The 27267-nt window shown below is 38.9% G+C and overlaps 1 protein-coding gene across 1 annotated transcript in view; it reads left to right on the top strand.

Moving 5' to 3' along the window:
• The window catches only part of TNKS (tankyrase), a 136748-nt gene that overhangs the window by 89720 nt on the left and 19761 nt on the right, over window positions 1-27267 (top strand). Inside the window, exons 6-17 of the mRNA XM_054064637.1 lie at window positions 2458-2552; window positions 5476-5542; window positions 6215-6401; window positions 8398-8519; window positions 11113-11204; window positions 11298-11376; window positions 17806-17977; window positions 21442-21521; window positions 22287-22432; window positions 23329-23494; window positions 26430-26649; window positions 26915-27024. Coding sequence (XP_053920612.1) covers window positions 2458-2552; window positions 5476-5542; window positions 6215-6401; window positions 8398-8519; window positions 11113-11204; window positions 11298-11376; window positions 17806-17977; window positions 21442-21521; window positions 22287-22432; window positions 23329-23494; window positions 26430-26649; window positions 26915-27024 — 1536 coding nt within the window. The remainder of the gene's footprint in view (window positions 1-2457; window positions 2553-5475; window positions 5543-6214; window positions 6402-8397; window positions 8520-11112; window positions 11205-11297; window positions 11377-17805; window positions 17978-21441; window positions 21522-22286; window positions 22433-23328; window positions 23495-26429; window positions 26650-26914; window positions 27025-27267) is intronic.

Consider the following 27267-nt stretch of genomic DNA (forward strand, 5'->3'; position numbering starts at 1 on the left):
GGATGCACGCAGAGAGCATCAGTGAGCTGCTCCTTGGAGAGGCAGCCGCAGCACAGCATGCAGCTTCACTGAAGCTCCTGTGGATCGAAGGCAAGCACGCCAGACACCAGGCTGCAGCTAAATAACTAATTCCTGGTCTGTTGGGGAAGGCATGATGTTCTGTGTTCGTTCATGGGACTGTGGTGTCTGCATGGCCTTGCTCAAGGAGAAGTAACTCACCTTTCTGAAAGGCAGACATATAAGTTGTCTGAAGGTTTGACATACGCTTGGTTCACTACATTATATATCTTGCAACTAGACAATTGAAAGGTTTTGGATTTCTTGTCTAATGAAGTTATTTGGCAGTCGCAGGTCTAATAATCCTAGAAATACCAAACGCACAGTCACAGCTTGAGTCATGATAGATTTTCTTTTTATTTTAAACAATGAACAAGACTCCAAGATTGATATATCTTTATTGAGAACATCCCATTTAATAATGCTTAATATGATCATCTTGGAAGTGTGCCATTGTTGTTTTAGAAGCAGCATGCAGGCAAGAATGGATGTAGTTTAATTGTAGTAAGATTGAAGGATCCTGCAGTGGTCCAAAGATTTAGTGTTTGCTTCAGTTCCTTCTGGAATTTAGACCTTTCAATACACTAACTTTTCTACAGTCCATTTCAAATTCCTGTCAGGTTTTCCGAGTTATTAATTCAGTTGATAAAACTTAATTTAGCAAACAAACCAAGGCAATTGTCAGAATAAACAGTACTGAAGTGTTTTGCTAATGTCAATAGTGGCATAATCTTTATATGTATTTTCATTAACACAGAAACCAACTGTTTTATAATAGGGCCAGATAGGAAACTAACATCATACTTGCTGGATCAGTCCGAATTGTTAATTCAGTAGTAGAAGCCTTTCTGAAACAGAATGATAGATCCTGACAATTCGAATGGCCAAAGAATTGAAAGGTCTGGCTTGTTTTGTTGTTGGTGGTGTTTTGTACTTTGGAGATATTTTAGGAATCTTCAGGTTATAAATGTTAGACGTTTTGAGTATAGATAGTTCCAAAGATGGCTTTTATGGAAACTTGCATAACTGCTTGCCTAGATAAACTGAGTTACCCAGATGTTCTTCTTAGAGATGCCCTGTGCTGTCATTCAGTACGAGCTGTCTCCTCACTACGGTACATGGGAGACATTTGGTAGGCATTAAAGTAGTTTCTCTTTCTGGAGCAAAGTAGCAAAGTGCTGAACCTATAGAAAAATATAATACAGACTACTCTAAGTTTATGGTCATTCTAAATATGTGTTCACTCTTAGAAATCTATGCTATTTATGGATATATAGCACCTGGTGCTGTTTATCACCGATGAGACCATTTGTCTTGATTTCTGTTTCTTAAATCTTGGTAATAGAGGGATGTGATGTCTTACCTGTAATACTGTATAACATTTTAATGCTGACAATAAATCTGTACTTGGGTTAATACAGTGAGATATGTAAGTCTTCCCAAGCATTCAAGCTGGTTTATGTATGGGGTTTCACTGTAATAAAATTGTGTTGTTTGGTTATACACTGCAAAATAAAATGTAATAAAGATCCCTTTAAAATCCTCTGCTTCTGAGCCTTAAGAAGGAGGAAACAGCATCACCCATTTGTGTAGGAAATCAGTTTCTTTGGGCTGAGTCAGCACACAAGATTTGTTTCATAGTAAAAAGCTTTTAAAATAAACTTTGTTGTCAGTTCAAAAAGCTTTGAGTTAAAATTCTTACAAATTAGCTATGAAGAAAGGTGATGTTATTACTCTGTTATTATGCAGCAAGGTGCATTACTGATGAAGATGTGTATTTTGCAGGAAACTGCAAACTGCATACAGTTTGCTCCACATATCTTAGCGCAGCACAGAACGATACACGTACGGCTGCTTGTTTGGTGCAGAGCTGCAGACAAGCATTCCTGCTATGGGATGAATGCATTATTTCTTGTGCACTTGTTGCAACACGTGTACATAGAACCAGTCTTGTAACCTGCAAGTACGAAGCCTGAAATGAATAAATTTACTTATGAATTTTAAAAAACCCAAAATCTAGCATTTTAAAAATTAATTAAAATATAGCTTCATAAAAAGGAAAAAAAAAAATGGAAAGAAAAAAATCAAACCAAGCCAAAGAAACGAAAACTCCAAACAAAACAAAATTGGGGCATTATTTAAATTAACTTTAAATGATGAGCTTGTTGTTGCCTTAGGAGATACCTGCTTGGATTACTCCCTCCTTAAAAAATATTTATTTGATTTGACAACAGGAAGGTCATGCGTGTGTTGTGTGATTGCTTATTTGGCTAATATAGAAGGGAGGCCTGACTTATCTTGATCCAATGTGTAAGAGAAGAGCAGAGTACATGACAGGAAGTGCAGGACTTCAAATTCATGTGGCTCCCATTCTTCATCTTGTTTTGTTTTTCTTTGCAGTCCACTCCTTTACACCTAGCAGCAGGCTACAACAGAGTTCGAATAGTCCAACTTCTGCTCCAGCACGGTGCAGATGTTCACGCAAAGGACAAAGGGTATGTAAAAATCATGGAATAGTTTGAGTTGGAAGGGACCTTAAAAATCATTCAGTTCCAACCCTCCTGCCATGGGCGGGGACACCTCCCACTGGATCAGAAATGAATTGATTTACCTATTTGCAGTGATAGTTTTGTATTAATCAAGGTGAGAGATTGTTCATCTTTTTCTTGTTGCAGCATACTCTCAGGTAGTTGGCTGAGAATGTGACATTTGCTTCTAAAATCTGACTGTGGTCCGTCATAAATAAACTTTTGTTAGAGCCCCATTAACAGCTTAGCTGGGATTGCACTTGTTTCAATTCTTCTATTAGACCTTTAATGTTTTTTTTTTTGAAACCTCATTGTTTACTTCTACACACAGATTACGCTGTGAAATCAATGACTTCTAGCATTATTTTAGGGAAGGTGATGGGGAGAGGGCGCTAGAGTTTAGTGGAAAAAAAAATGCATTGAAAAATTTCTATGTAGTCTCTATCTTGTTGCATATAATTGGATCTCATTCCAAATAATGTCAATAACACTTGTGCTCACAACTAGTGGTCCTCGGACGCTTATCTTGATTGATGTCGCCAGTGAAAATCAAGATATAGTAGATGCTAGACTAATCTGGAGATACTGACAAAAAGTGCACAGCAGCCAAAAATCTGGAACTATTTGTGTTGTATATTGTCCTCAGCTGTGCATTCCCAAACTAATGATTCTCATAGTGGTGTGATAGGAGGACTTCATCCTAACATTGTAGGAACTGGGCCCCTGGTTAAAGGCATACATTTTATTATATATTCGGAGTCTGTAGAGATAAGATTTTAATGAGTGAATATGCTCCATCAGCAAAATTGGGGCAATTACTATATCTTAATTTTCTGCCAAGTCTAGCCTAGTGTTAGGAGATTTCAAATTAAGATCTTTTTTCTTCGTTTCTTTTTTCTCCGTTTTCTTCGTTTCTTTTTCTTTCCAAAACGAGTCCCAAGCGTGCTTAAACTCTTGAAGAGTAATTAATTGTAGTGCTTATTTCTGTACATTCACCCTTAACAGCTTTTTCTGATCAGAATTGCAAAATGCACAATGAGACATTATAAAAGTAAAAAAAAACCCTGCAGTGAAGCTGCATGTAATACCTATTCAGGTACATCTAGCATAGTTTAGCAAGTTTTAGGTATTTCACACCTTTCCAAAATTTGAGCACAACTGAGTATAAAGTTGAGGTGTAGGTACTTTAATGAGGTTTGAATGATCTACTTGGAAAGTGTGAAAAGTGATTAAGTTGAACTTGAGTTAGGTGCAAGGGAAGGGGGAAGAAAATAGAAATTATACGCTTTGTATTAACTTAAAAGCAATTCAGACATACTTTGAAATATCTGACAGCCAGGAATCTCCCTTTTTTTCGTTAATGGCATCGCGCATTTACACTTAGTGTAGCCTTTTTTTCCTGACTGTTTCTAACTTATACATATGAGAAGTAAATATAAGTAGATAGGCTATAAATAAATGTAGTTTAATAATCAATGGAGTTAAATTAGCTTATACTGATCTTATAGACTTGTTAGATTCTCTTCAGTAGGATCGCTTCAGAGACAGTCCTGTGGAACTGCGATGCCTCATCAAAATGGTTGTCCATTTCTTGTTACTCCAAAGACAACCACATCTAAGGAGGCAGTTCTTTTTCCACTGAACCTTTCTTTGCTTTACTGCTGTTGTGCACAAAGTCACAATGTGCTGGTAAAAAAGGGGGAGAGCATGTAGCAGAAGTGGCCAGGTAGATTGCTGCGATGACTGTTGTTGTTGCTTATGAGACCTTGAAGGCCTCAGTCTGCTTAGATGACTGTCATTTTGCATGAGGGCAGGTTTTTTGAGTGCTCTGTGGACTGGATACTCTCTCATCTTACACTTAGACCCATAAGTTATAAGTAAGAGAAGTAACGATGGAATATAGCAGTCTGAAAAGTTTCCCCAAATTTCCTTCTCCTGTGACAGGTGCAGTGCAGCTTCTGAGAGCATCTACTTTGAAATTGTTTACCCCATTGCCTACTACTTGCTGTCTCAATGCTCTTTCAGTTTATTGTGCAATTCTGAGAAACATCCCCTGTATTTTTCTTAAATAGTGAAGGGTTAATTATTGTTTTCACTACATCCTGATTTGTTGAGCCATAACTACCCTGTCTTGCTTGGCTTGAATTAAGCTAATTCTGTCATCTTAAATAATTGCCCTCTTTGCATCTCCCTTTCAGTGCATGACTTCTTATTACATCTTGTGTTTATGACTAGATCCCTGCTATTTACTTTGCCAGTGTCATTTTTAAGAATGGCCTCGAGTAATATAGCTGCATGAAAATTGCGGGGGACTCTCGTAAAAGTATTTTGCACAGTTAAATAGATTGTACTGAAAAAAAAGTAGAGTAGAATCAGGTCATCCCACAGGCTGGAGCAAGAATTTCAGTCTGCTTTCTCTGGATAGTTGTGTATCTTCCTTCGTAATATACCCAGAAGTTACGTTAACATTATCTGGGGAGTTTCGCCTTCCACATAGCATTTTAAATACACAGAAGTTCATATTGAGGCAGAAACAGAACACTGACTTCTCTTGGGCAAATTGAATGTGGAATGGGATTTCCCCTCCCCTTAATAGCTTCAGGGAAGATTATTTCAAAGCCAATTAATGCTAGTCTTAGTGGTAAATTAAACATCTGTGGACTGTTTGGACAAAAAAAATAAAACAGCATTTTAGTGCCACTCATAAGTAACATGTGGTTTGTGAAGGTTAGGTTTTTCCATTAGTTTGTGAATCTTAATTTTTAAATATATAAATATTTCAGTATTTTAGATTTTATTTGATTTCTGTTCATCTCGGTAGAGAGAAAATTTTTCCTCCTTGTTTTAAATGCTGCTTGAATAAATTTGTCATTTGCCTTCTTCCATACAGTGGTCTTGTGCCTCTTCACAACGCATGTTCATACGGACACTACGAAGTGACAGAGCTGCTGCTTAAGGTAAGTGAAAGCTGGAAAGTAATTACTATAGTTCTAGATGTGTTGGATGAGGTATGAACTGTTTCTACTAGAGTTAAAAGGGAAGATTTATTATTTTTTTTTTCTGTAGTAAGAGATTTCAGACATCCTGTATGTCATTTCAGAAGCCTACAACTATAGGTCTTTCTGTGGTAAAGTGCATGTGGTCTTTTCCCTCATCTAATCTCTTTAGACAGATAGTAGAGTTCCATTTAGACTGGACATTAGGAAGAATTTCTTCACCATGAGAGTGGTGTGACACTGGCACAGGTTGCCCAGGGGAAGTGGTGGCTGCCCCATCCCTGGACGTGTTCAAGGCCAGGTTGGATGGGGCCTTGGGCAGCCTGATTTAGTGAGATGTCCCTGCCCATGGCAGGGGGGTTGGAACTAGGTGATCTTTAAGGTCCCTTCCAATCCTAACTATTCTATGATTTATTTGAATTTTTCTGTGGAAAAATCTGTTCTACTGGACAAACTAGGTCATACAGAATTTTTTTTTCTTTGTATCTTTGTATATACACGTATTTTTATATTTTGGGGGGGATATTTATTCTAATATGAAAGAATATAAATATTTTTATAAATAAAAATCTGTAAGCTTTCAGTTGTTGAAGACAATTTCTTACTAATATAACGCTTTCTTTGCTGTGCTAGCATGGTGCCTGTGTGAATGCTATGGATCTCTGGCAGTTTACCCCGTTGCACGAAGCTGCTTCCAAGAACCGCGTAGAGGTCTGCTCCCTCCTGCTGAGTCACGGTGCAGATCCCACGTTAGTCAACTGCCATGGCAAGAGTGCAGTCGATATGGCTCCAACGCCTGAGCTAAGGGAGAGACTGACCTGTAAGTGTTTTCAGGCTGGAAACAGTTTTCGTTGGGTGTAAAGGGACGCTTTCCTTATACTTCACAAGTAAATGCAAAACAGCAGAGTAACTGCAGCTGTGACTCTCACTTTGAAGTACACAGATACCTCTAATATATCATTTGTGATATAATCTGGTTTTATTAGGTTTAAAATGTTTAAGGCTGAGTCAGTGACCATGCGTTGTTTTTTTTGTGCCTGAAGTCCAGTTAAGGGACATAGAGGCCTCTATATCAAGGCTCTGTACCATGCTTAAGAGTAACTTGCAGAAGGTAGGTAGCTTCAGTGTGCAAACTTCAAGATGGAAATTGCAGCACCTTGTTTTTGTACTCTTTGCAGTCTTTATGCGGTTTACAAAACAATGTTTCAGCACTAATTTGAATTTGCCTGTCTTTGTTTGCCATCTTTTGAGGATTTGTTTTCTCATTTTAAAAATTGTAAAAGATAATTGAATGAGACAACTATGGAAACAAACATTATGAAGTTAAGGAAACTCCTTGAGAAGTAGATTCTGAACTCAATTATAACTAAGCTTTTGATTTTGTGTCTTACCTTTCCAATATAGCAGAAGCCCCCCGACACACTAGGAATATGATCCTGCACTACTCACAATCACAGTTGCCATCTGTCACTATTCTTTGCATGTGAAGGTGGCAAGATCATGTGGATCAGAAAATTATGTTCTAGGAGAAAAGGAGATGGCATTAATATCTTTTAGCTCTTTCTTTACTCTCTGCTCTGGGCTAACTCGGGAGATGCTTCTGGCTTTGAGGCAGGTTAACTTACCATTTGTTTAAATTAGCAAGCAAGCAAAAAAAAACCTTCAATTTTTTTATTTCTCTGTTTGTAGTTCTTGGAGAGGAGTAGGGAAAGATTTGTGTCCATTAATATCCACTGAAATGTGTACAAACGTGACTGTTGGGCCAAATTTGACACTATAGTGATGGGACATCTGTATTTCCCTCCCCAAAATAACACGTTTAGTAGATTCTTGAGTTCTTTGTTTTTACTTTTTAGGAATATTATTACATTTATTTGTTATTTCAAGACTTACTTATACTCGTGCTTTGTGTAACGCTTTGTTTACATAGAAATGTTAATTATATTTGAAATGAGAACTTAAAAATTATTATATTTATTTTTATTTCTAAATCTACAAATGCACTGGATGTTGAAACAAGGGTGGGAAAAGAAAGCCCCGCTTAAGCTTAGAATTTCCAGCTTGCTTGTGAAAGAAGAATACTGATATTTTTACTGAGATTGTTGAGCTTTTATTTTTGCCCTGGTTCCCGGGCTCAGACATCATTCTTGCTGACCTGCCTTTCATTTGTACGTTTTAAGAGGGGGGAAAAAAGAACTTTTAATCATTTTCAAATTAAAAATTATTTAAAACTAAGATGAACTAGTTGCTGAACTGGATGTGATGTGATACTGAAAATAACAAAATTACCTCTCCATACTTGCAAAGACATAGCTGCTATCAAAACTTGTTTCATCTTGGTACCACACTGGCTTTAAATGCTTAGCCAGTTAGTTTTCTTTAAGACCAACACTTTAATATTTTGTATTTACATTTTATATTTACACACACATACGTATATATAAAAATTATATATGTGTTTATTTGTTCAGGATTTACCTTGAAGCGTTTGTAGTTGTAAATACCATAAGCTTTTTGAAAAGAGCATGTAATAGCATTGTGCTCACCTGAAATACATACACAAATGATTTAGAGGTCACGTGTTTGATTGGGATAAGTGGGAGAAAAGCTCTAAGGATTTTACTCAAGGAATCACTTTCCCTCTCCTTTAGAATGTCCCTTTGGTTTCAGTAAACCATGTTTCACATTCTTTGCGCTGTGTGAAGATGTACATCAATACTCGATTTCATCTTAATTGAGTATAGCTGCCTTTCTCCAATGACACTTATAAATATGACGTGTTTCTGAATATTAAATGCATCTTTTTTGTGTAACAGATGAATTCAAAGGACACTCTTTACTGCAAGCAGCCAGAGAAGCAGACCTAGCCAAAGTGAAAAAGACACTTGCTTTGGAGATCATTAATTTTAAGCAGCCACAGTCACATGAGACTGCACTGGTGAGAGTATACAGTCAATCCATTTGTTTTATGATAAATGTGGTGGTAGTGTTAGTTGAGGAGTTTTATTTCTACGCTATGAAAATGTATTCATCATATGAGAGTGAGGATTTGCCATGAAATACTTTATATATTCATATATCAGCATTATAGAAATGGCACTATATCATTTCTGTCACTTTTTTCTTCTTTGTGTTATATTACAAAAGCCCTCTGGCTACTCCTCGCCTATTTATTTTTCACTTCTCTTCTCCTTTTTTCTCCATCAACCTCTTTTTTTTGCTGTTGTTGATCACTTGTGGTTTTTTCTGGAGTTAAATTCTATTCCAGTAGCCCAGTTCTTCCTTAAGTTCTATATGGGCAGACTTGGATTACAAATTTTCTTCATAGTGTACATAAAACTGTGGTGAAAATACATGCTAGGTGTTTTATGACAGGGTCTTAAAGGATTGGAATAGTACAGGTAGTAACTCACTATCTACGAAAACATAGGTCTTTGACACTTTCCTGGCAGTATCCTGCTCTGATATCATTGTTTGAAGAAGCAGTGGAGATGACGAACTCAGTCAGTATCCTAGATGCAGTGAAGATGTTGAAGTTGAGAGGGACTGATGGTATTAAAATCATTATAGTTATGATACTCTGTTCTAGTGGAACATTTTCTTCACAGCGGTAGGTCTCAGCTGCTGGCGTACAACTGCGTATTTACTGCTGCAATCATTGTAATTGTGATCAGAACATTGTGTTGACTACTAGGCATCCATATGCTCTGTTCTCTCTATGGAGGAGTCGGCATCCTAGCTTAGACTTAGAAGGAAGACAGAGAAGAGATATTTAGAGGCTGAACATGAAGACAGTAGGAAGTTTGAGATTATGTTTTCCTTTTCTGCCTGAGTATATCTGCTACTGCTACAAGGCATCTCTCTAGCTGTGTAATGATCAGTTTGTAGTCCTGTGGTGTTCTTTGTTCTTCTCTGCTTGCTCACTCTGCAGAGACAGCTAGACAAAATGGGATATTTTAGCTCTATTGCCATCTTTGGTTAATTGTTCAGTGTGTGCTTGACTGTGATTTCTCCGTCTTTGCCTCCCATACTTGAAGTTTCCAAGTGGTCTCCCATCCAAGTGACAGGACATGAGGTTATGTACAATCTGACTGAGCTATTCGTGTCCGAAGCAAGGTATCTTTTACCATGGGGCACAGTGGTCTGTGCCCTTTTGCCTTACAAAAGCCTAAGCAAGTACCTGATTTATGCTTCAGCATTGTTCTGAAATTTGGCAATATTTCAGCATTTTTGTTGCTTTTAGTGCTGATTTATCATATTGGCAGGAAATACAGAAAGGTTATCTGCAAAGCCTCAAAAATACTGCTGCTCTTCAAAGCAAAAATTGATCTTAATGTTAGTTTGCAAAGCTTGCCTTTGCAAAACTTGGCCATGCTGTGCTGACTAACAGCAGCGTGGAAGCTTGAGTGGCAGTTACTTCATAGTGAAGGCTGAAACTGGGCAAAAGATGGTTATCAGTGCTGTTGCTACTTAGTGACATTCTGGTTGGGGTCTGTCTCATTGTAAAAGCTATTGCTTTGCTGTTGAAAAGTTCTGGGAGACTATCTGATTTTTACAGGTTACTGGTTTGAGGCATAGGTACTGTTATGCTTTGTAGGTACTACTATAAACACAAATATTCAAAAATATATCCTATTTCTTACAGTCTGCTATCTTGAGACATACAAACTTGAGACAACCATTTCTGGACTGATTTTAAAGCCTGGTGTTCAGCTTTTCTGGAACTGTGCTTGTAATTTCAGGCCTCAGGAATGCACTAATAGGGCCACTGTTGAGAAGACATTGGGGCATATGAAGTCTAGTGTCTACAGAGGATCAAGGAAAAAAGGGGAACAGAGTGCTTGCTTCTGGGTGCAAATGCACAGACAAAGTAACAGGCAGACCCCAGCCAGGTTCAGAATAGTTACACCTAGGAAAGGGTGCTTTATGGTGTTCCCACAAGGAGAGGGTTGAGCATTGAAAAGCCCTGTGTGAAAGACGTATCCTTCTCATAGCATGGAAAAGACCATAGTGTAAGAGAACTTTATTGCCCACATGTTTATTACATAATTTGTAATTAAGTGGATAACAGACGCCATTGGGTTAACAAATGCAGTATGCATTGAAACAGAAGAAGAAATAAAGCAACATTCAAAAGTCACCACATGTTACAACAGCAGCAGAATCTTAGTGAACCTCTTTGGGGTCCCTGTGTAGAAGATCTGGCTGATACAAGCCGTTTGTCTTTACCTCCTTTATGCATTATGTGCTGTTTCTGTCCTGATACTTAGTTAACGTAGTTGGGAACATAGCGCTTTTTTCTAAGTTACAGTTAGCTTTAAAGTGAAAATTGTTTAGCTGAGTAGAACAATTTAACATTGATCACTAGCTTGTGTTTTGTTCAGTATATGTTTCAGCAGAAATGTGATGTATTCTGCTTGTAAATTTTGCTGTTTGATGTTCATCATAATAATTAAGAGATGAAGTCATGGATCTTACAGTTCTTTGTCACCTGTGTCATTGAAATATAATTTATATTTCCTGTTTTGCAGCACTGTGCTGTGGCCGCTGTGCATCCCAAGCGGAAGCAAGTTACTGAGCTGTTGCTCAGGAAAGGAGCAAATGTTAACGAGAAAAACAAAGAGTAGGTTTCAGAAATTTTTGGAATTTATGATGGACTCTTTTATACTAGAAATGTAAAACTAAAATCTTCCTTTTTTTTTTTTTCCTTCCCTAGTTTCATGACACCTTTGCATGTTGCAGCTGAAAAAGCTCATAATGATGTGATGGAAGTTCTGCATAAACACGGAGCAAAGGTAAATATACTGATGTATATTTTATTTAAGGCAAAAGGCAAGAAGAAAGGTTATATTGGCTAAATAGCATTAGTTTTTATAATAGTTGTTTCTTTTTTCTCTGTATGCCTTGTGCTTCTTGTGTTAATCATGAAGTGTGTTGATCTTAAGTCAGAACAGGAAGTTCAGGAATCACATTTGAAAATTAGGTCTTCTCTCCACGTAACTGAGTACAGGCTTTAGGAGTCTAGCTTACACATTTTCAATGAATCTTGCTACTCATTTCTAATAAAAGTGGTCATTTAGGTGCCTTTCGTTGCTTTATCTTGTTGGCTTGAAAATGTCCAACATCTGAGTTTGCTGACACAGTGTTTATACCTCTACAAAGATGATCGGAGGGCTGGAACACCTTCCCTACGGGGACAGGCTGAGAGAGTTGGGCCTGTTCAGCCTGGAGAAGAGAAGGGTCAGAGGAGATCTTATAGTGACCTTCCAGTACCTGAAGGGGCCTACAGGAAAGCTGGAGGGGGGCTGTTCGTAAAGGCTTGTGGGGATAGGACCAGGGGGAATGGGTATAACTGAAGAGGGGCAGATTTAGACTGGACATTAGGAAGAATTTCTTCACCATGAGAGTGGTGAGGCTCTGGCACAGGTTGCCCAGGGAGGCTGTGGCTGCCCCATCCCTGGAGGTGTTCAAGGCCAGGTTGGATGGAGCCTTAGGCAGACTGGTCTGGTGGGAGGTGTCCCTGCCCATGGCAGGGGGGTTGGAACTAGATGATCTTTAAAGTCTCTTCCAACCCAAACTGTACTATGATACTATGAATGCTGGGCATCCCTTAGCCCTTGCTTGCTGCTTATTCTTTTTCATATTGCTCTGTCTTCATCTTCATTCAGGTAGTGAGAGATGAAGAACAATACCTGTAATAATCTATGTTGTCACTCTCGACATGCTAGGAGGTGTGAGCAGTGTAATTGTATGCATAGTTAATACTAAGTCTTTTTATTTTGAAAGAATGAATTGTAATTTATAAGCCTATATGAGGCTCGTTGCTAGATTTCAGTATCTTGCTTCACTTCCATAGTACTTTAATGGCATCATAAAATAGCTTAACAACAATGCCATGACAGAGTTTATTGCACTTGAGAATACTGGTGCAATGGTGGCGTACCAAGGTTTTCCCAGGGTGGAACCTTGGTACCAGAGGTCTCGGTAATAGTCATTAAACCCATTCATTATTATTTTTCCAGATTCACTTAGTAGCATACCTATGCACTAAAAGTGAAAAAAAACTCGTTTTGCTATAGAAATAGATACCTGATGACTTTATGGATCTAATTCTGCACAGGAATTCAATACTGGTAGTATTTGGGTGGGCACTGAACTGGATGCGCTGGAGTTTCAAGTGTATTGATACCCACATGCTACCTGCTTTAAGTACGAGGAGTTTATGTGCCGAGTGTTTCTGGAAAGTCTGCTGCTGTACTGTAGGTATTCGAATTAGTTTTCCCTTGAAAATCTAACTCTGCTTAGCCAGATTAGGAGTAAGCTCAAAGACATCATCCTTAGTAGAAATGGCCCAATTTTATTGTTTGTGTCAGTAGCATGTTTGAACAATAGCTTGTAGCCCCCTGAAGAACAGATTCCTAAATGAGGATCCCTGAGTCGCTTCTGGACTGAGTGATGGTGCTGAGTGGCCCACAGTTATCTATAGAACGATGCTGAGTGATGTGTTCCATTTTTCTTTCCATTGCCATTATGCAAATAGAAGTACACGGTAGTCATTAAAACCCATTCTTCATTCACATCCTGGTATGTGCTTGCCATGTTATCCTGAGGATAGCCGTTCTTGTTTATCATCTAGCAAAGCCCTTAAGTGCATGGCAGGAAATCACTCACAGTTAAAATTAAGCGTATGTTTCCTTATTGCAGTGAATCAGTCCCTCTTTATCAGTGTCCAAAGTTTCTTAGCTGTAAAATGATGCATAATGCAATCATGGTTTTTCATGAGAGGTGGGTCATTAAGGCTTATGGAGCACTTTGAAGTTCCTAGATGGGATACACTCTAGAGTATTAATTAGTTAACTAGGCATATTTAATCACTATAAAATGTTTGTCTTTCTTGTATATTATCATTAGACCTCTTGCTCATGCTTTGACTGTAGGCATTCAGATTATCAGACACTCTTAATGTAATAGTTCTTTGTTTCTCATCATTGAGACATTGCAGCTTTATTCCCTGGAGCATGATACAGGGGTTTTATTTTTTTTCCCATTTGTTGCATTTCTGGAAGCTTCCTGTTCATTCTTTTTGTGCCTTGAATTTTAGTCACTTCATAAGATGTAGCCAGATGTACTAAGCTCTTTGATCGCGTCTAGTTGTATTTTTTACAAGAGAGGGTTCTCATGAGCTGCTGATCGAGTTCCCTGCAATAACAGCCTCAAAGTGAATATCCATTTGTTCTTCAAGCGGCACTCTCCTGCAGTTTAAATACCTCTTTTCCATTTTAATGCTTCCTTTGTTGAGGCATTTGCAGTGAACAAACTGATTCTCCTTAGCCTTTGTTTTGGTAGGCTAAAGGCATCAAACAGTCTTTCCTCATAAGGGAACATTGCCGTTTCCGAATGTCCTTCTCTTTCCTAGCACCAGAGGAAATCTTGGAACTCAGGCAACAGGTGGAATTCATTCCCCCGCTGCCTTACACGATGGCATTTCCCTAACTCTGATGTAAATGCTGGTCTAATGCTTACTGGGGCACGACACAGAAGTACTCAGACCCTTCCTATAGTCTCGTAGTACACAGAGAATCTCAATCTTTTTTTTCTTGTTAATTTCCCATATTTATGCCCTTCAGTTCACCCATGCCAAGATAATTAATGAAAGTATTAAAATTATCCCACAACTAATCACTGAACAGCCCCGCCCTCAATACGTTCAGTTTTTCAACCAATCTCTATTTTTGCATATAAATTAAATAAAAATTTGCCATGTGATCCCATATCAAATGCTTACTGAAGTGTGGCTGGATGAGACCTACTGTATTTTCTTAACTTTGCAACCATTTCTTCTGTTGAAAGCAAAGGTACTGAGTAAGACAGCTTTAATCTACCTTCTGGAAACCACTACTGATTATATAGAGAGTAACAATTTGAAGAACTAACTGGGCTTTTAAAGAAAGCATGGAAATTTTCATTCTTTTTTTTCTGACAGAGCTTGAAGTGGCCACCAGCAGCTCTTCATCGCTATCCTGTTTATTGTTAGCTATGCACAAAGGCACAAGACATATTGCAAGTTTTCTTTGGAATAAATGCAGAGGGAAAGCAGTTAGAGCACTTACATTGTAGGGAAGGATACTGGGATGCTGGTGCTGCTAACAGAGCACAAGTTTCATGTGTGATTTTTAGAATGTGCATCTATTAGAAAGATCTCAGAGGAAACTGCAGAAGCAGTTGCATTTTGTCATGCTTTAGTGTGAAAGAGAAGGAGGATATTTGGGGTGTTTGATACCAACAGAAAGCTGATATGCCTATGAGGTCTTGCAGAAGAAAAGTTTCCTGAACAGATCCCAGCTGTTGAGTTGCCCCAGATGCCAGGCAGCCAAGGGAGTATTGCTGTAGCTGTGTACCCTGCTCTGGGACAGCAGCAGTGCAGGGAGGGAAAAATCTCTTCTGTGTCTGTTGACCGTGACTATTTTGATTTCTCTACAGCATCTATTCAGGATGGGGAAAGGGAAAGGGATAAAACAGAAGAGCAGAAGGAATTCTGCATTGGGAAATACTGTGTAGGATGGTATCTTTCCATGAAAAGCTTTAGTTAAAACCACTTTTCATTTGATAACTGCATTCTGCTTTTATCTCATGGTTTCAGCAGTGGAGTGACTACTTTCATGCTAAAAGGTGAAGAAACCAAATCCAGAGCCAGTGTGCTGTGGAATAAAAGCTGTCAAATCTGTCATTTTTAACTGCTTGCAGAAAACCCATCAGTAAAGTAATTCAGAGCGGCAGCATTCTGGTTTCAGACTTCTTATAAGGGGCTCCAGTTGAATATTTCTTTTTTTTTTTTTTAATTAATGCATCTGGAACAATCTGCTTTCTCAGCACACAAATAAGGCAGCGCACCTTGGATATTTTACATTTTGTCAAATAAGATTTAAACTTTAGCAATGAATTTAAAAGGGCATATATTTTTAGATCTAGTATTGAGCAGTTGTTAACTCAGGCAGGTGTATCACCAAGTTTGATTTTTATGGCGTTTAATCTCATTATTTCAATTTGTAATCTCAAAGTGATTTTCATTTGGAAATAAATCCTGTTGCTTTTAGCCTTACCGCATTACATTCTTGGGTTGTTTTTAGACAAGTGCTGTGCAACTGGTGAGAGCAGATCTGCCTCAAAGTGTACATTTTCCCCATGAAATTGCCCTGCAAAGCTTGATTCTGTTCCTGAGGAAAAGAACACCTTCATTTGGTGCATGCGTCCCTCTGTTCAGCTGCAGCTCTCTTTGTCCCAGAAGTAGGCAGGCATTTGTTGAAGTGGCTGGCGTTCTTCTGCCGCAAGAATCAATTGTTGGCAAAGATAATTATTTGGAGGTGAAAGGAGACCTGCATAAGACACATGAGATGATGGATCTGATGACTGCCAGTGTTCTTTTCAAATGAATATTAACATTTTTTCCAGGTACACAGTCAGTATCGAATTGTGCAGTGTGAGTGTCTTGCTGCTATTCTTCAGCAATTTGTTCAGTGCAGGCATGTTTAACACAGGAATTCAGTGTTATAGAACTAGTTATGATTCTCTTTCTTGGGCAAATGGAGTGTTATCAGCTACTTCCAGAATCTGCAAGTGTCATTTCATTCTGTCTTTCCCGTCACTAAACCTGTATAGCCCCAGACTTCTGCATTTCTCTGTGCCTTTATCAGTGGTGAAAGGTATCCAGTGTCCTGAAACAGATGAGGATCATCATCTGAACAAAATGATGGATTTGGGACATTGACCATCTAGTTAATATTCATGATTGCAGTAAGTTTTTATTTAAAATAAAACTATTAGGGAAATCCCATTAGAGTGGCATGAGCTGAGCATGGTTAGAAGAAAGCGGAACTGTTCTCCTATACATCTTCCTGCAAGAGAGGTTTGTGATCTGAGAAATTCTTGCTTTATCCGTCTGTAGAATTGTTCAGGAACATAAAAGAATTTTGGACAATATCGAATCACACTGGACTTTATTTATGTAGTAGTTCTTTGTTCTTTCTTGTGGCTTGATATTGTGATACTGCAGGTATTTCACTTGATTTTTTTTACCCCTATCTGGTATTAGATATTTTCTACCTAATTAAATTTTATTTAGTTACAAAATATGGATCTAACCCAAAATGTTTTCACTAGTTTTCATGGCAAGGCAGTAGGATTTGCAGGCTGCATATTAGGTGAGAAATAACAAGCAAAACCTTTGTTGACTGCCAGCGCAGAGATTTTAAGAAGGTAAAAAGGTGGTTTTTTACAGTAATGGAGTTTATTATGCATGCGGTTCACAGCCTGCAATCTGTAGGCTTGGAAACAGATAACAGGTTCTGAGTTGCTTGCAGAGAATATAGAGTAGTTCTGTATTTCATAAAGTGGTAAAAAAGCTATTGGACATTTGCATTTAAATTTGCCATGAATCGCTGCTAGGTACAAAGTATCTTCTCGAAAGGTTATTTTCATGACTGTTTTTTCCTACTTTTTAAAGCTCTCTGTTATTCTCTTCCTCTCTCTGATAGTGAACCTGTGGAGATGCTTCCAGTTATTTAGATACTCTGTTAGATCTTGAGAGACAGATAAGTTTCCATTATATCATACTCTCTGAAGGCGATACTCAATTTTGCCTGTTTATACAGTCTTCTATTGAATGGAATTATATCCAGTTATACTTAACATTCCCATAAAAGTATGAAAAGTGAGGAGGAAATGGAGTGTTTGTATCCAACCTCTCTTTTGTTACCCTGCTCCTTTGTAGAATTCGTAATCTGACAGTTTTGTTTTGCTTTAATTCTTGGTAGCGAGTAATGTTGAGTTAATTGCCAGCCTGAAAATGACAGATGGTAATTCTCTTCAAATTGTTTGGTTAATGATTTACCTCTTTCTCCTGTTCTTTGCGAGTTTTGCTTTTCTTCATCTAATTTGTCAAAAGCTGGATCGCTACTTTAATTATGATTTTGGAGACCCTATACTGTCTGTTAGTCAGGCAAACTAATAACCTGTGTCATTAAAGGACAGGAAGGCATCTGCGTTGAATTATATTTACATTGGATTGCGTACCTATTTTAACACTTTGTTTTGTTTAGTTGTAAAGCAGAGGGCTTGATGAATTTATGTGCTGGAAAAATCTTGTTATTGCTCGTATTAAGGGCAGGGACAGCTGTGGGTTTTTAATTGTGGCAATGTTTTATTTTATATTGCTGCTGATTTTTCAGATGAATGCACTGGACACCCTTGGTCAGACAGCATTGCATAGGGCTGCATTGGCAGGTCACTTGCAAACCTGCCGGCTCTTGCTGAATTATGGCTCTGATCCCTCCATCATCTCTTTACAAGGCTTCACAGCGGCACAGATGGGAAATGAAGCAGTGCAACAGATTCTAAGTGGTAGGTAAAAATAAAAGCTTGTGTATTTCAACTTCAGCTTCTTCCTTTACAGCTGTGGATCGTATTTCTTTTCCAGTGCAACAGACTTGCAGTAGTTTTCTCATCCCTCCCTTCTGCCATTTTGTGCACACATCTACAGTATGTACTGTGTGATATTTTTCAAAACAGAAAAGCACACAACAGAACAAAAAGCCGTTGTCTATTCAGTGATTTTGTACAAATATGTAGTAAAATAAATATCTTGTGGATGCAGAGCATGCTGCTGTACGTGGGGACTGCAGGAAGGCAGATATGGGGAGTTTGGGGTTTTTTGGTAACAAATCCAAGGCAAGTGAGACATTGCTGTACCTGTGACAAACCTTTCTCCTCTCACCAACCACCCTGTTGGGTTCTCGGTACTTGAGTAGTTACAAGCAGTGTGTTATTGGCAGAAAAATACTGATAAACTGCTTGAATTTCAAATCTCTTATCCAGCAGAGAAAGATTTTTATTGTGAAAAAAAACAAAATTGTGCTCTGGATTCTGTTTAGATAACAATTTGTTTATAGCTTTCATTAATAAGGTGAGTAGATGTTTAAAAGAGGATGCCACTATTTTTCATGTAAGTGCTTGAGTGTTTCCATCTTCCTATCTATGTTGCATTTCAATTTTTGCAAGCCGGGAGAATAATAATTGTATTGGTGGCTACTGCAGAGCAAGTAATACACCTTACAGTGGGATATGATGTAGTCAAAGAAAGGCAGATAGCCAAGTAGGTGAGAAGACCCATGGTAGCTAGAAATTCCATTTCCTTCACTGTTTTCAACAATGTTGCCTTAAAACAGGGAAAAAAAAAGAAAAAGGAGGTGTTTTAGAGCAGTGCAAGGAAGAGCTGTTTTGAATTGAACCCACTCCTGAGGTGTAGCTGCTTACATATAACTGGTTACACAGGTAGCATTACCTGTTTAAAACGTGGATGTGAATGTATGTATGGGTATTGAGATAATAACGTCTATGAATCAGAAGAAAGTAAACATATTCTCTGCTCTTAAGAATAGAAGTTTAAAAAAATTAGTAAAAATAGAAGTATTCTGAAAACATTCAAATTTTTAAATTAAAATTCATTTTCCCTGATTTACCTTTTCTAGGAAAACTAATTTCAGGTACCGTACTGTGCTGCTTTTCATTGGAGCAGAAGCAGCCTTTCTCTTACATCCCTGAAGGTGTTCAAGACTGAAAAATTCAAAAACTGAAAAACATGTGTTGGATTCTTGACTTCACATTCTCTGTATTTCAAAGCTAGTAAATGAATGCTGAAAATATTTACCAAATATTGCTACATGTTTTTCTAATGTTGGGTTAAATATTTTTTTTAAATGTTGGAGTTGTTTTGATAAAGGTTATTACCTGACTCTTGAGTTCACAGCTTAAAATATATTCCATGTGGTATTGGATTTTTTTTTCCTCATACTTGATCGCTGAACTGCTTCCCAACTGGGAGATAACAATCATGAAAACAGCTTTCTGACAGCAGAGTGGCCAGCAACTTTAGCTGCTGGTGATTTTGGTTGCAAGTGGTACAAATATGCCTATGTAATATAAGAAAGCTCATAAAACGAGGTTGTTCATTTTTTCATATTCTTAGAAAATGCTGCTAGTTTTGCTTTTTTGAAGACTAAGATTTGATTTGTTTCTTTGCTTAGTGCAACCTTTTGGTACTCAAGTTCTGATCTAGCAGAACTGAAATTTCTCATTCCTACAATAATTAGATTGTGTTTCTGGTTGATTTCCTTTTTTACCATCACCAAAGTCAGGGTCTTGACTATCTGATGAAGACAAAGACAGGAGTCCAGAGAAGAGAGAAAGAATTGCTAAGGAGCTGAGCTTTGGAACCAGTTTAGGACATAGCCTGACCTCGTCTCTCCCTACCTCAGCATGCTGAGGTGTTGATGCTGTTGAGGAGAGCAAGGGAAGGCAAATAATTTAAGGCAAAGGTGTGAGCTGAAGTCTTAACCTGCTCCAGCAACAGAAGTTTGATGCGTGCTATGTTCTTTCTGCAGTCACTAACATTTGTGTCAAACATCTGCTCTCATCCTTTTCTTGCAGCATGTGTTTGAGTCTATAATCTAAATTATAGAATCATTTAGATTGGAAAAGTCCTTTACAATCATCAAGTCCAACCGCTTGCTGGTGGAACTGCCTCAGGGGATTGAGGTAGACTTGAGGAAAGGAGATGGCAAATAGCCAGCTACAAATAGCCCTTTCTACCCATTTTCCACTCTTGTGATATCACAGATTACAGTGCAAAGTCAGCAACTGACTGAGCTCTGTAGAGACTGTATTAGTCCGTGAGAAGTACCTTCTCACAATGTCTCTGCTCTTTCCTCCCAGGAAATAGTACTCCAGTCCTCTGCATATAAAGAAGTCTTGTAAGGATTTTTGATGGAGTTGCGTGCCCGTCTAGAATGAATTTAGTCTATTCCAACACTGACTTTCTTACAGCATTTTTACAGAGCATTGCAACCCCAAGTTCACCTTGCCCTGTTTGTTTTGCATTAGGCAGTCATTTCTGACACTGATCATGCAACATGCTGCTGAAACGTCTATTCCACAAATCCTTGAGCTTGAAAGGAGCAGCTTCTACTAAAGAAAGCAGTGTCTATTAAAAATGAAATTATCAAGATTGCCCTTTCAGCTCCTTTTTGAGCAACACTCGAGCTCTAGGGACATCTAATCCACTGCTCCTTTCCAGCACTTCTTCCTCTTCCCTCAATGCATGCTTGCTTTCTTACAAGCCATATTTCTAATGAGACGCGATGTGAAAGACCTTTGAGGCCAAAACCTGTCATTGTCTTACAGTCATTTAAAGAAGAAAAAAGATCTCTCAAAAGGTCTCCTTTTAATCACTATGTCATTTTTCTGATACAATTTTTACTACCCCGTGTTTCTAACAAGCAACAGATCTCATTGTTGCTATGATGTGCAGTCCACAACTGGAGTGTCACCAGGCAGTTACCATGTGACCAGAGCCATCGTAGAAATCCCATCCTCTTGTCGCTGCTTCATAGTATGAAGTGCAAAGGCTGTGATTCAGATGCTGAATTGAGCACATTTAGCCCTGGTTGTGCACTGGCGCCTCATGCGTTTTGCTGACATTGTTGAGAAAGGTGTTTTTGAACTTCAGTAAAACTTTGAATCCGTCCCAGTGACCATGTAGATTTCTTAAGTGCAGAAATGACCATTTTTACCATACATAGGATTAGCAAAGCATTGTAACTCCATTTGGCAGAATAAAGCTCTAGAGTTTAAATCTGACTGGCTTACACTGAAATTAAAGCTCAGCTGTTTAGGCAATGTGAACTGGAACATCCCAGCTCCAGCTGTATTTTTATGAATGACAACAGACTGTTTGTAAAATATGTTGAGAGTAAGTTAATATAACTTAATGATCCAAAGTAATCCTAGTGTCTTTTTTCCCTGTGTAGAAAGTACACCTGTGCGCACATCTGATGTGGATTATCGGTTGTTAGAAGCATCCAAAGCTGGAGACTTGGAAACTGTGAAGGTAGGTTTGAGCAATTCCTGTTAATTGCCCACTTTCTATTGCTGTGCAAAGCTTAGGGAAGCCTCTGCTACAAGTGTTGCAGAAGTATTGCCCAGTGGATGCTAAATCATAAAAAATGGGAAGGCAAACCTGTTCCTTTTTTCAAGCCATCCTTAATCTGAAAGTGAAGGGAATCCCAGCATCACAGGAAGGTTTGGTCTTGTCTTTCATACTTGGTTTGTGCGCAAAATAGCCTGCAGATAGACTGTTCTGCATGCGTTCTTATCTTGAACTTCAACATGATACATACTGGTATTTAAACAGCAGCAGTGTTCTGTGCATTGGCAGCTCCTTTCACTACCAAACTCAATATTTCTAGATTTTGGAAGACAGTATAAGCTGGAAATGGCAACATACCTGGAGAAAGCCACATGGCCTTGAACCTGGTGCTTGGTGATTTAGAGGCTCACCCTTTCTAATACATTAGGAATGTCTTTGTACTACTTCCATCATTTAAGTCATGTTTGTTATAGAAGTACTTTTGGCCATAAATTTGGAGCAGCTAGTTTTTTAACTTTGCTTAAGTGTTTCAGAATTTTTCTGAAACGTAACTTCTAAACATTCGTATATAATAATAAATGGACCAAATTTTTTGTTGGGATCTTGGGGGGTGGGGTTTTTGTTTTGAGCTTTTTGTTTGTTTGGCTGGGTTTTGTTTGTTTTCTGGGGGTATTTGTTTGTTTTTAGTTGTGTACTAGATTTTGATTTCTTCTTTTGTCTTTCCAGCAACTTTGCAGCCCTCAGAATGTGAATTGCAGAGATTTGGAAGGCCGTCATTCAACACCGCTGCACTTTGCTGCAGGATATAACCGTGTGTCAGTGGTGGAGTATCTGTTGCACCATGGGGCAGATGTACATGCCAAAGACAAAGGGTACGTTTCATTCTGTGATATACTCTGCTGGTTTCTATCAGTCTGTGATTTCTATACTCCTCTATTTGCTTTGCTTTGGATTTCAGTAACCATCATATTTCTAGCTTGAAAATTTTTCTCTTTTCTTCCTTGTTCTGCATTGTTCCTAACATTATGGTAGAGAGATTTATAGACCTTAACTTTCTGGCAAAGCCATTGTCAAATACGTATCTGGCGCTGTCGTACATAATCCTTTTCTTCCCTGTCTTGCCCATTTTGGAGACTGTTTTGCTTAACAGCAGCCTTTAAATTACATCAGGTGATATAGCTACTCAGTTAACATTCAGCTAAATGATATGAACCACTTGCAGGTTTTTGCATTATTTGCAAAGCAATTGTATAGAATAGCATGATTGTGTTTGATCTCTCACTCCAATATAATGGTTCAAGGTGGGCGATAATTCATTTGCAATGCTAAAACACTTCCAATCCTGTATTTTCATGCTCTCCCTGAAAGAAATGTTTGAGTATCTTTCTGTATCTATCAGGTGTGTCACTCTTACTAATAACTGTGCTTCAAACCCATTGTATAGTGTTAAACCTTTTCTGAAATTTACACTCAGATATCCAAAGTTGGGATTCTTGCCATTTAGTGTTTGGCTGTTAACAACATTGGAGTTACTTGATTGTGGAAGTAGTAACATTGTTGCTTGTTAAGTATTTAGAAGTCTTGTGGGTGGGAACTGAAGGAGGATAATAAAGTTTTCATTATCTTTTGATAGCAGGGAGATAAAGCCATGAAAACTGGAAAGCCTGAAAGATGTCTGGGGGAAGTGGGAGTTTTATCTACTGGAACTTCATATGATTGCATATTGGATTTTATTTTCTGTAACCATTAATACTTTCTCTTTGATTAGTGGCTTAGTACCCCTGCACAATGCCTGTTCTTATGGACACTACGAAGTGGCTGAACTCTTAGTGAGGCACGGTGCTTCTGTCAACGTCGCAGACCTGTGGAAATTCACTCCTCTACATGAAGCAGCAGCAAAAGGAAAATATGAAATCTGCAAGCTGCTTTTAAAAGTATGTGATTGGGAGCTCTCAGATATGTCTTTTAAGTGTTTGTATGTGTATTTTTGCTGAAGGTCGAGTAATTAATACAAAGTTAATTGCATTCATTGAGTTCTTTATGATGTCTTGGACTCTATTTTCATCTTACGGTTGTCAGGTGCAGTGTGAGTTCACTTACAAGAATCATCAGTACAGTTACTTTTTTCCATATGTGTATTAATACTATTAGCTGAGCAGGACAAGACTCTCAAACTGGAAAAAACAGCTGAATTTCTATAGAAATAAAAAAAAAAATTCAACCTTATCTTATTCATCCCTTTCCCAAACAGTTGCTACAGTTAAGTAAACCTTCGTAAAAAATTGCCTAAGAGTGCGTTACAGAGCAGTAACTGAACGCGCGTCTGGCACGTGAAAAATTTAAAACTGTTTTATTAATATATGATTTATCTAGCTCCTGGAGGAAATGCATAATTAATTAACTCTGTGGAATAAATGTTCATTATAATTAGTGGAAGAACCTGTGAAAAGCATGAAGTAGTGCCAACATGCTTCCAGTGGGAAACATGAGTTTGAGAGACTTCTTAACATAAGGTCTAATCCTGCCTTGGGAGGGTAAAAGAGAGTGCTAGAGTAGAATTTCTTGCTAACCTTATTTTCTCTTTTAGCCTTGCCTACTTCATGTCCCTTTTAAGCATAGCACTGAAGATTAGTCAGAATATGGATAGTCTTAAAATGATGAGGGTCTTCCCCATCCAGTTCTCTTTTCATTTACTCCTGCAAATCCCCACTATTTCTTTTCTCTCTCATTGATTATTTCACTTGATTACCAAAAGTATTCAGAAGGGGTAGCGCATCAGTTGGAAAACATCTGCAATGGAAACCAAAGGGTGTTCAGAAATGTCTGTGGAGCAGGCACAATGATGACCCTAGTGGTAACACCAGAATACACGTTAGCTCAAGCACTCATAATCTCTCAAGTACATCTTTACTTCATAGACACCAGAGGTCTCTGGGATTTTCTCATCATTCCACTGGGAATGCAGCTATTTTTTGTTTTCAAAGGAACCTGAAAAGATGGACTATGGGAAATAGAAAAGTGCTGAAATCTTTCTTTTTGAAATCTCTCTTGCATAAGAACTAAATATACCCTTAAGGTGACACAGTTTTGTAAAGGCTCTGGGTGTCTGTGGATATGTGCTTTTACTGCAGTTTGCTCAGGGCTTCTCCTGCTGTGTCTCTTATGCCTACTGGCAATGCCATCACTTCTGCTGAGCCATGGATGTTGAGCTTGACTCCTCCTGACTTGCAGTCTTTCTGTCCTATTCTGCTTGAAGAATTAAACAAAAGTGTACAGGCAGTTTGGAGAGTCTTTCTTTTTTTATCACTTTTGTTTAAAGCTACAGCCTTCATTTGCTTCTATACCTTTGCAGGTGTCTCAGAAGACACCGCCTCTTCTTTCTGGAGAGTATTTGAATAGTTCTAGTTTGGTGGGTTTTAATTTAGAAGATCTAAGATCCTGTATTGCAGAAGTCATTGCAGTGTAAAAGGCCTCGTGCAAGGAATGCTGCCTTCCCAAAAGGACCACAGCTGTAGAACTGTTTCTGTGTAAACAATACTGTCCCTTTCTGTCTCTTGCTGCTTACCCTTGACACCCTGAGCATTGCTTTACTGCTTCCAAATACAAGGTGGTTAATTCCTACTGCTCTTCCCTGCTCACTCCCCGTGGCTCACACTAATGCAGCTTTGCTGCCATCCCCAGCGAGAAATGGCAGGGTGGACTTGTGGGCGGGAGTTAGACCGCTGTGTTTGATTATTCTGAAGGGGCCAGCCAGACAACTGCAGTGCCAGCAGCTACCTCTGCCTTATCTATAAAATCGTACAATGTTCTGAGTTGGAAGAAACCCACAAGGATCAAGTCCAGCTCCTGCCCCTGCATAGGACAAGCCCAACATTCACACCATGTGTCTAAGGACATTGTCCAAATGCCCCTTGAATATTGTCAGGCTTGGTGCCGTTACTGCTTCCCCGGGGAGCCTCTTCCAGTGCTCCACCATCCTCTGGGTGATGAACCTTTTCCTAATATACAACCTAACCCTCCCCTGGCACGTCTTCCTGCCATTCCTTTAAGTATCTTAGGGTTTTTTTCCACTACTGCTGAGACCAAACAGGGAAGGAACTGTCCTCCCACAAAATCATACATGGATGTGACTCACTCCATGTGCTGTGTATGTAGGTGTATGTTCTCCTCCTCATCCCATGCTCCAGGACTGTGTTCTTATCACTGGTTGATCTGTATGCTTTACCAGCACAGATATACCCCAGGAGTCATCCAAATCCACTTTTTTCCCACTTTCCCACCAAAATGTTTTCTTCACTTTGCTTTCCAGGACCCATAAAGTGCTTAAGATGGTGCTGTTATCTATTGGAAACCATAGAAATTAGTATTTTTCTAGGTCCTTTCTGAAACAAGAGCCTTTCAGTAGCAGAGTGGCATTTAGTGAAACTCGGGGCCTGGCTTCACTGGCTCAGAAATGTTTGCTGAGGAAACACCTTTGACAGCCAGTTTGCAGAAGGGGAAGATTGGCCGGTGAGATATTCGTAGTTTGGTATTTGTAATTCCTTTAGCATCTGCTATGACAGTAGGATATATGTAGGAGATGCTTCTGAACCTGCTTCACTTGCCAGTAGAGGAGTGGCGGCTCTCGCTGAGGGCTGCTGTTGTTGTGTGTGGAGTTGAGATTTGCACAGCTGTGTTGCAGAGTAGCGCTTTAGGCCTCGGCCTCCTGGATTTATTCTCATATGCCTACTAATCTATACAGTTGTTACCTCATGATGGCAGGTTGGCAAAATCCACCACTGCCTGTTTCGTGCAACAAAATGCTCACATCATTACGTGCGCTGTGCTGCTTATAGTTGTGACAGTAGCATTCCACTTTGCTCTTTGCAGCATGGAGCGGATCCGACAAAAAAGAATCGAGATGGGAACACTCCTCTAGATTTGGTGAAAGAAGGAGACACGGATATCCAGGACTTACTGCGAGGAGATGCTGCCTTGCTAGATGCTGCCAAGAAGGGGTGCCTGGCACGAGTGCAGAAGCTGTGTACTCAAGAAAATATCAACTGCAGAGACACCCAGGGAAGAAATTCAACTCCGCTACATCTTGCCGGTAGGTGATGTAGCAGGTTTTGAAGGATTGTGTATTTATGTTAGGGCTACAGAAGCTGATGACCAAAACTAGGATTGCTATAGTAGGAGTTTCACAGAGGATTGTCCTGTACAGAGACTTGGTAACTATGGCAGCTGTATTTCAGGAGACAGTGGGACGGAAGAGCTTTTGCAGTCAAAAAATTGCTTTAGCTTTTCTGTCTAGTATGTTTTCTTTAGTTAAGCTCTCCTAATACCTGATTTCTTTTTCTGTGCCTTTTCTACAGCTGGTTACAACAATTTGGAAGTTGCTGAATACCTTCTTGAGCATGGTGCTGATGTTAATGCCCAGGACAAAGGAGGATTAATCCCCCTACACAATGCAGCATCCTATGGGGTAGGTGCAGGCATTCTTGCTGTGAGTAGGCCAACAAGGACCTCCTTAAAGTCATATCCAAATTCAGTTATTTTGCAGCTGTCTTGTTGTCAACATAGTTCAGGTTTTGGTGGCGTGAAACACTTGAGCTAAGTTGTTGTGAGTCCTGTTTGCAGTCCTGCAGATCTAAATAAGGCACAGATTCAGATGTGCTACAGTAGTTGAAGGCCACAGTTTGGAAAGATCACTATAACATAGCATTCA

The sequence above is a fragment of the Cuculus canorus genome, chromosome 4 (genome assembly GCF_017976375.1).
Source record: "Cuculus canorus isolate bCucCan1 chromosome 4, bCucCan1.pri, whole genome shotgun sequence".
Lineage (NCBI taxonomy): Eukaryota > Metazoa > Chordata > Aves > Cuculiformes > Cuculidae > Cuculus > Cuculus canorus.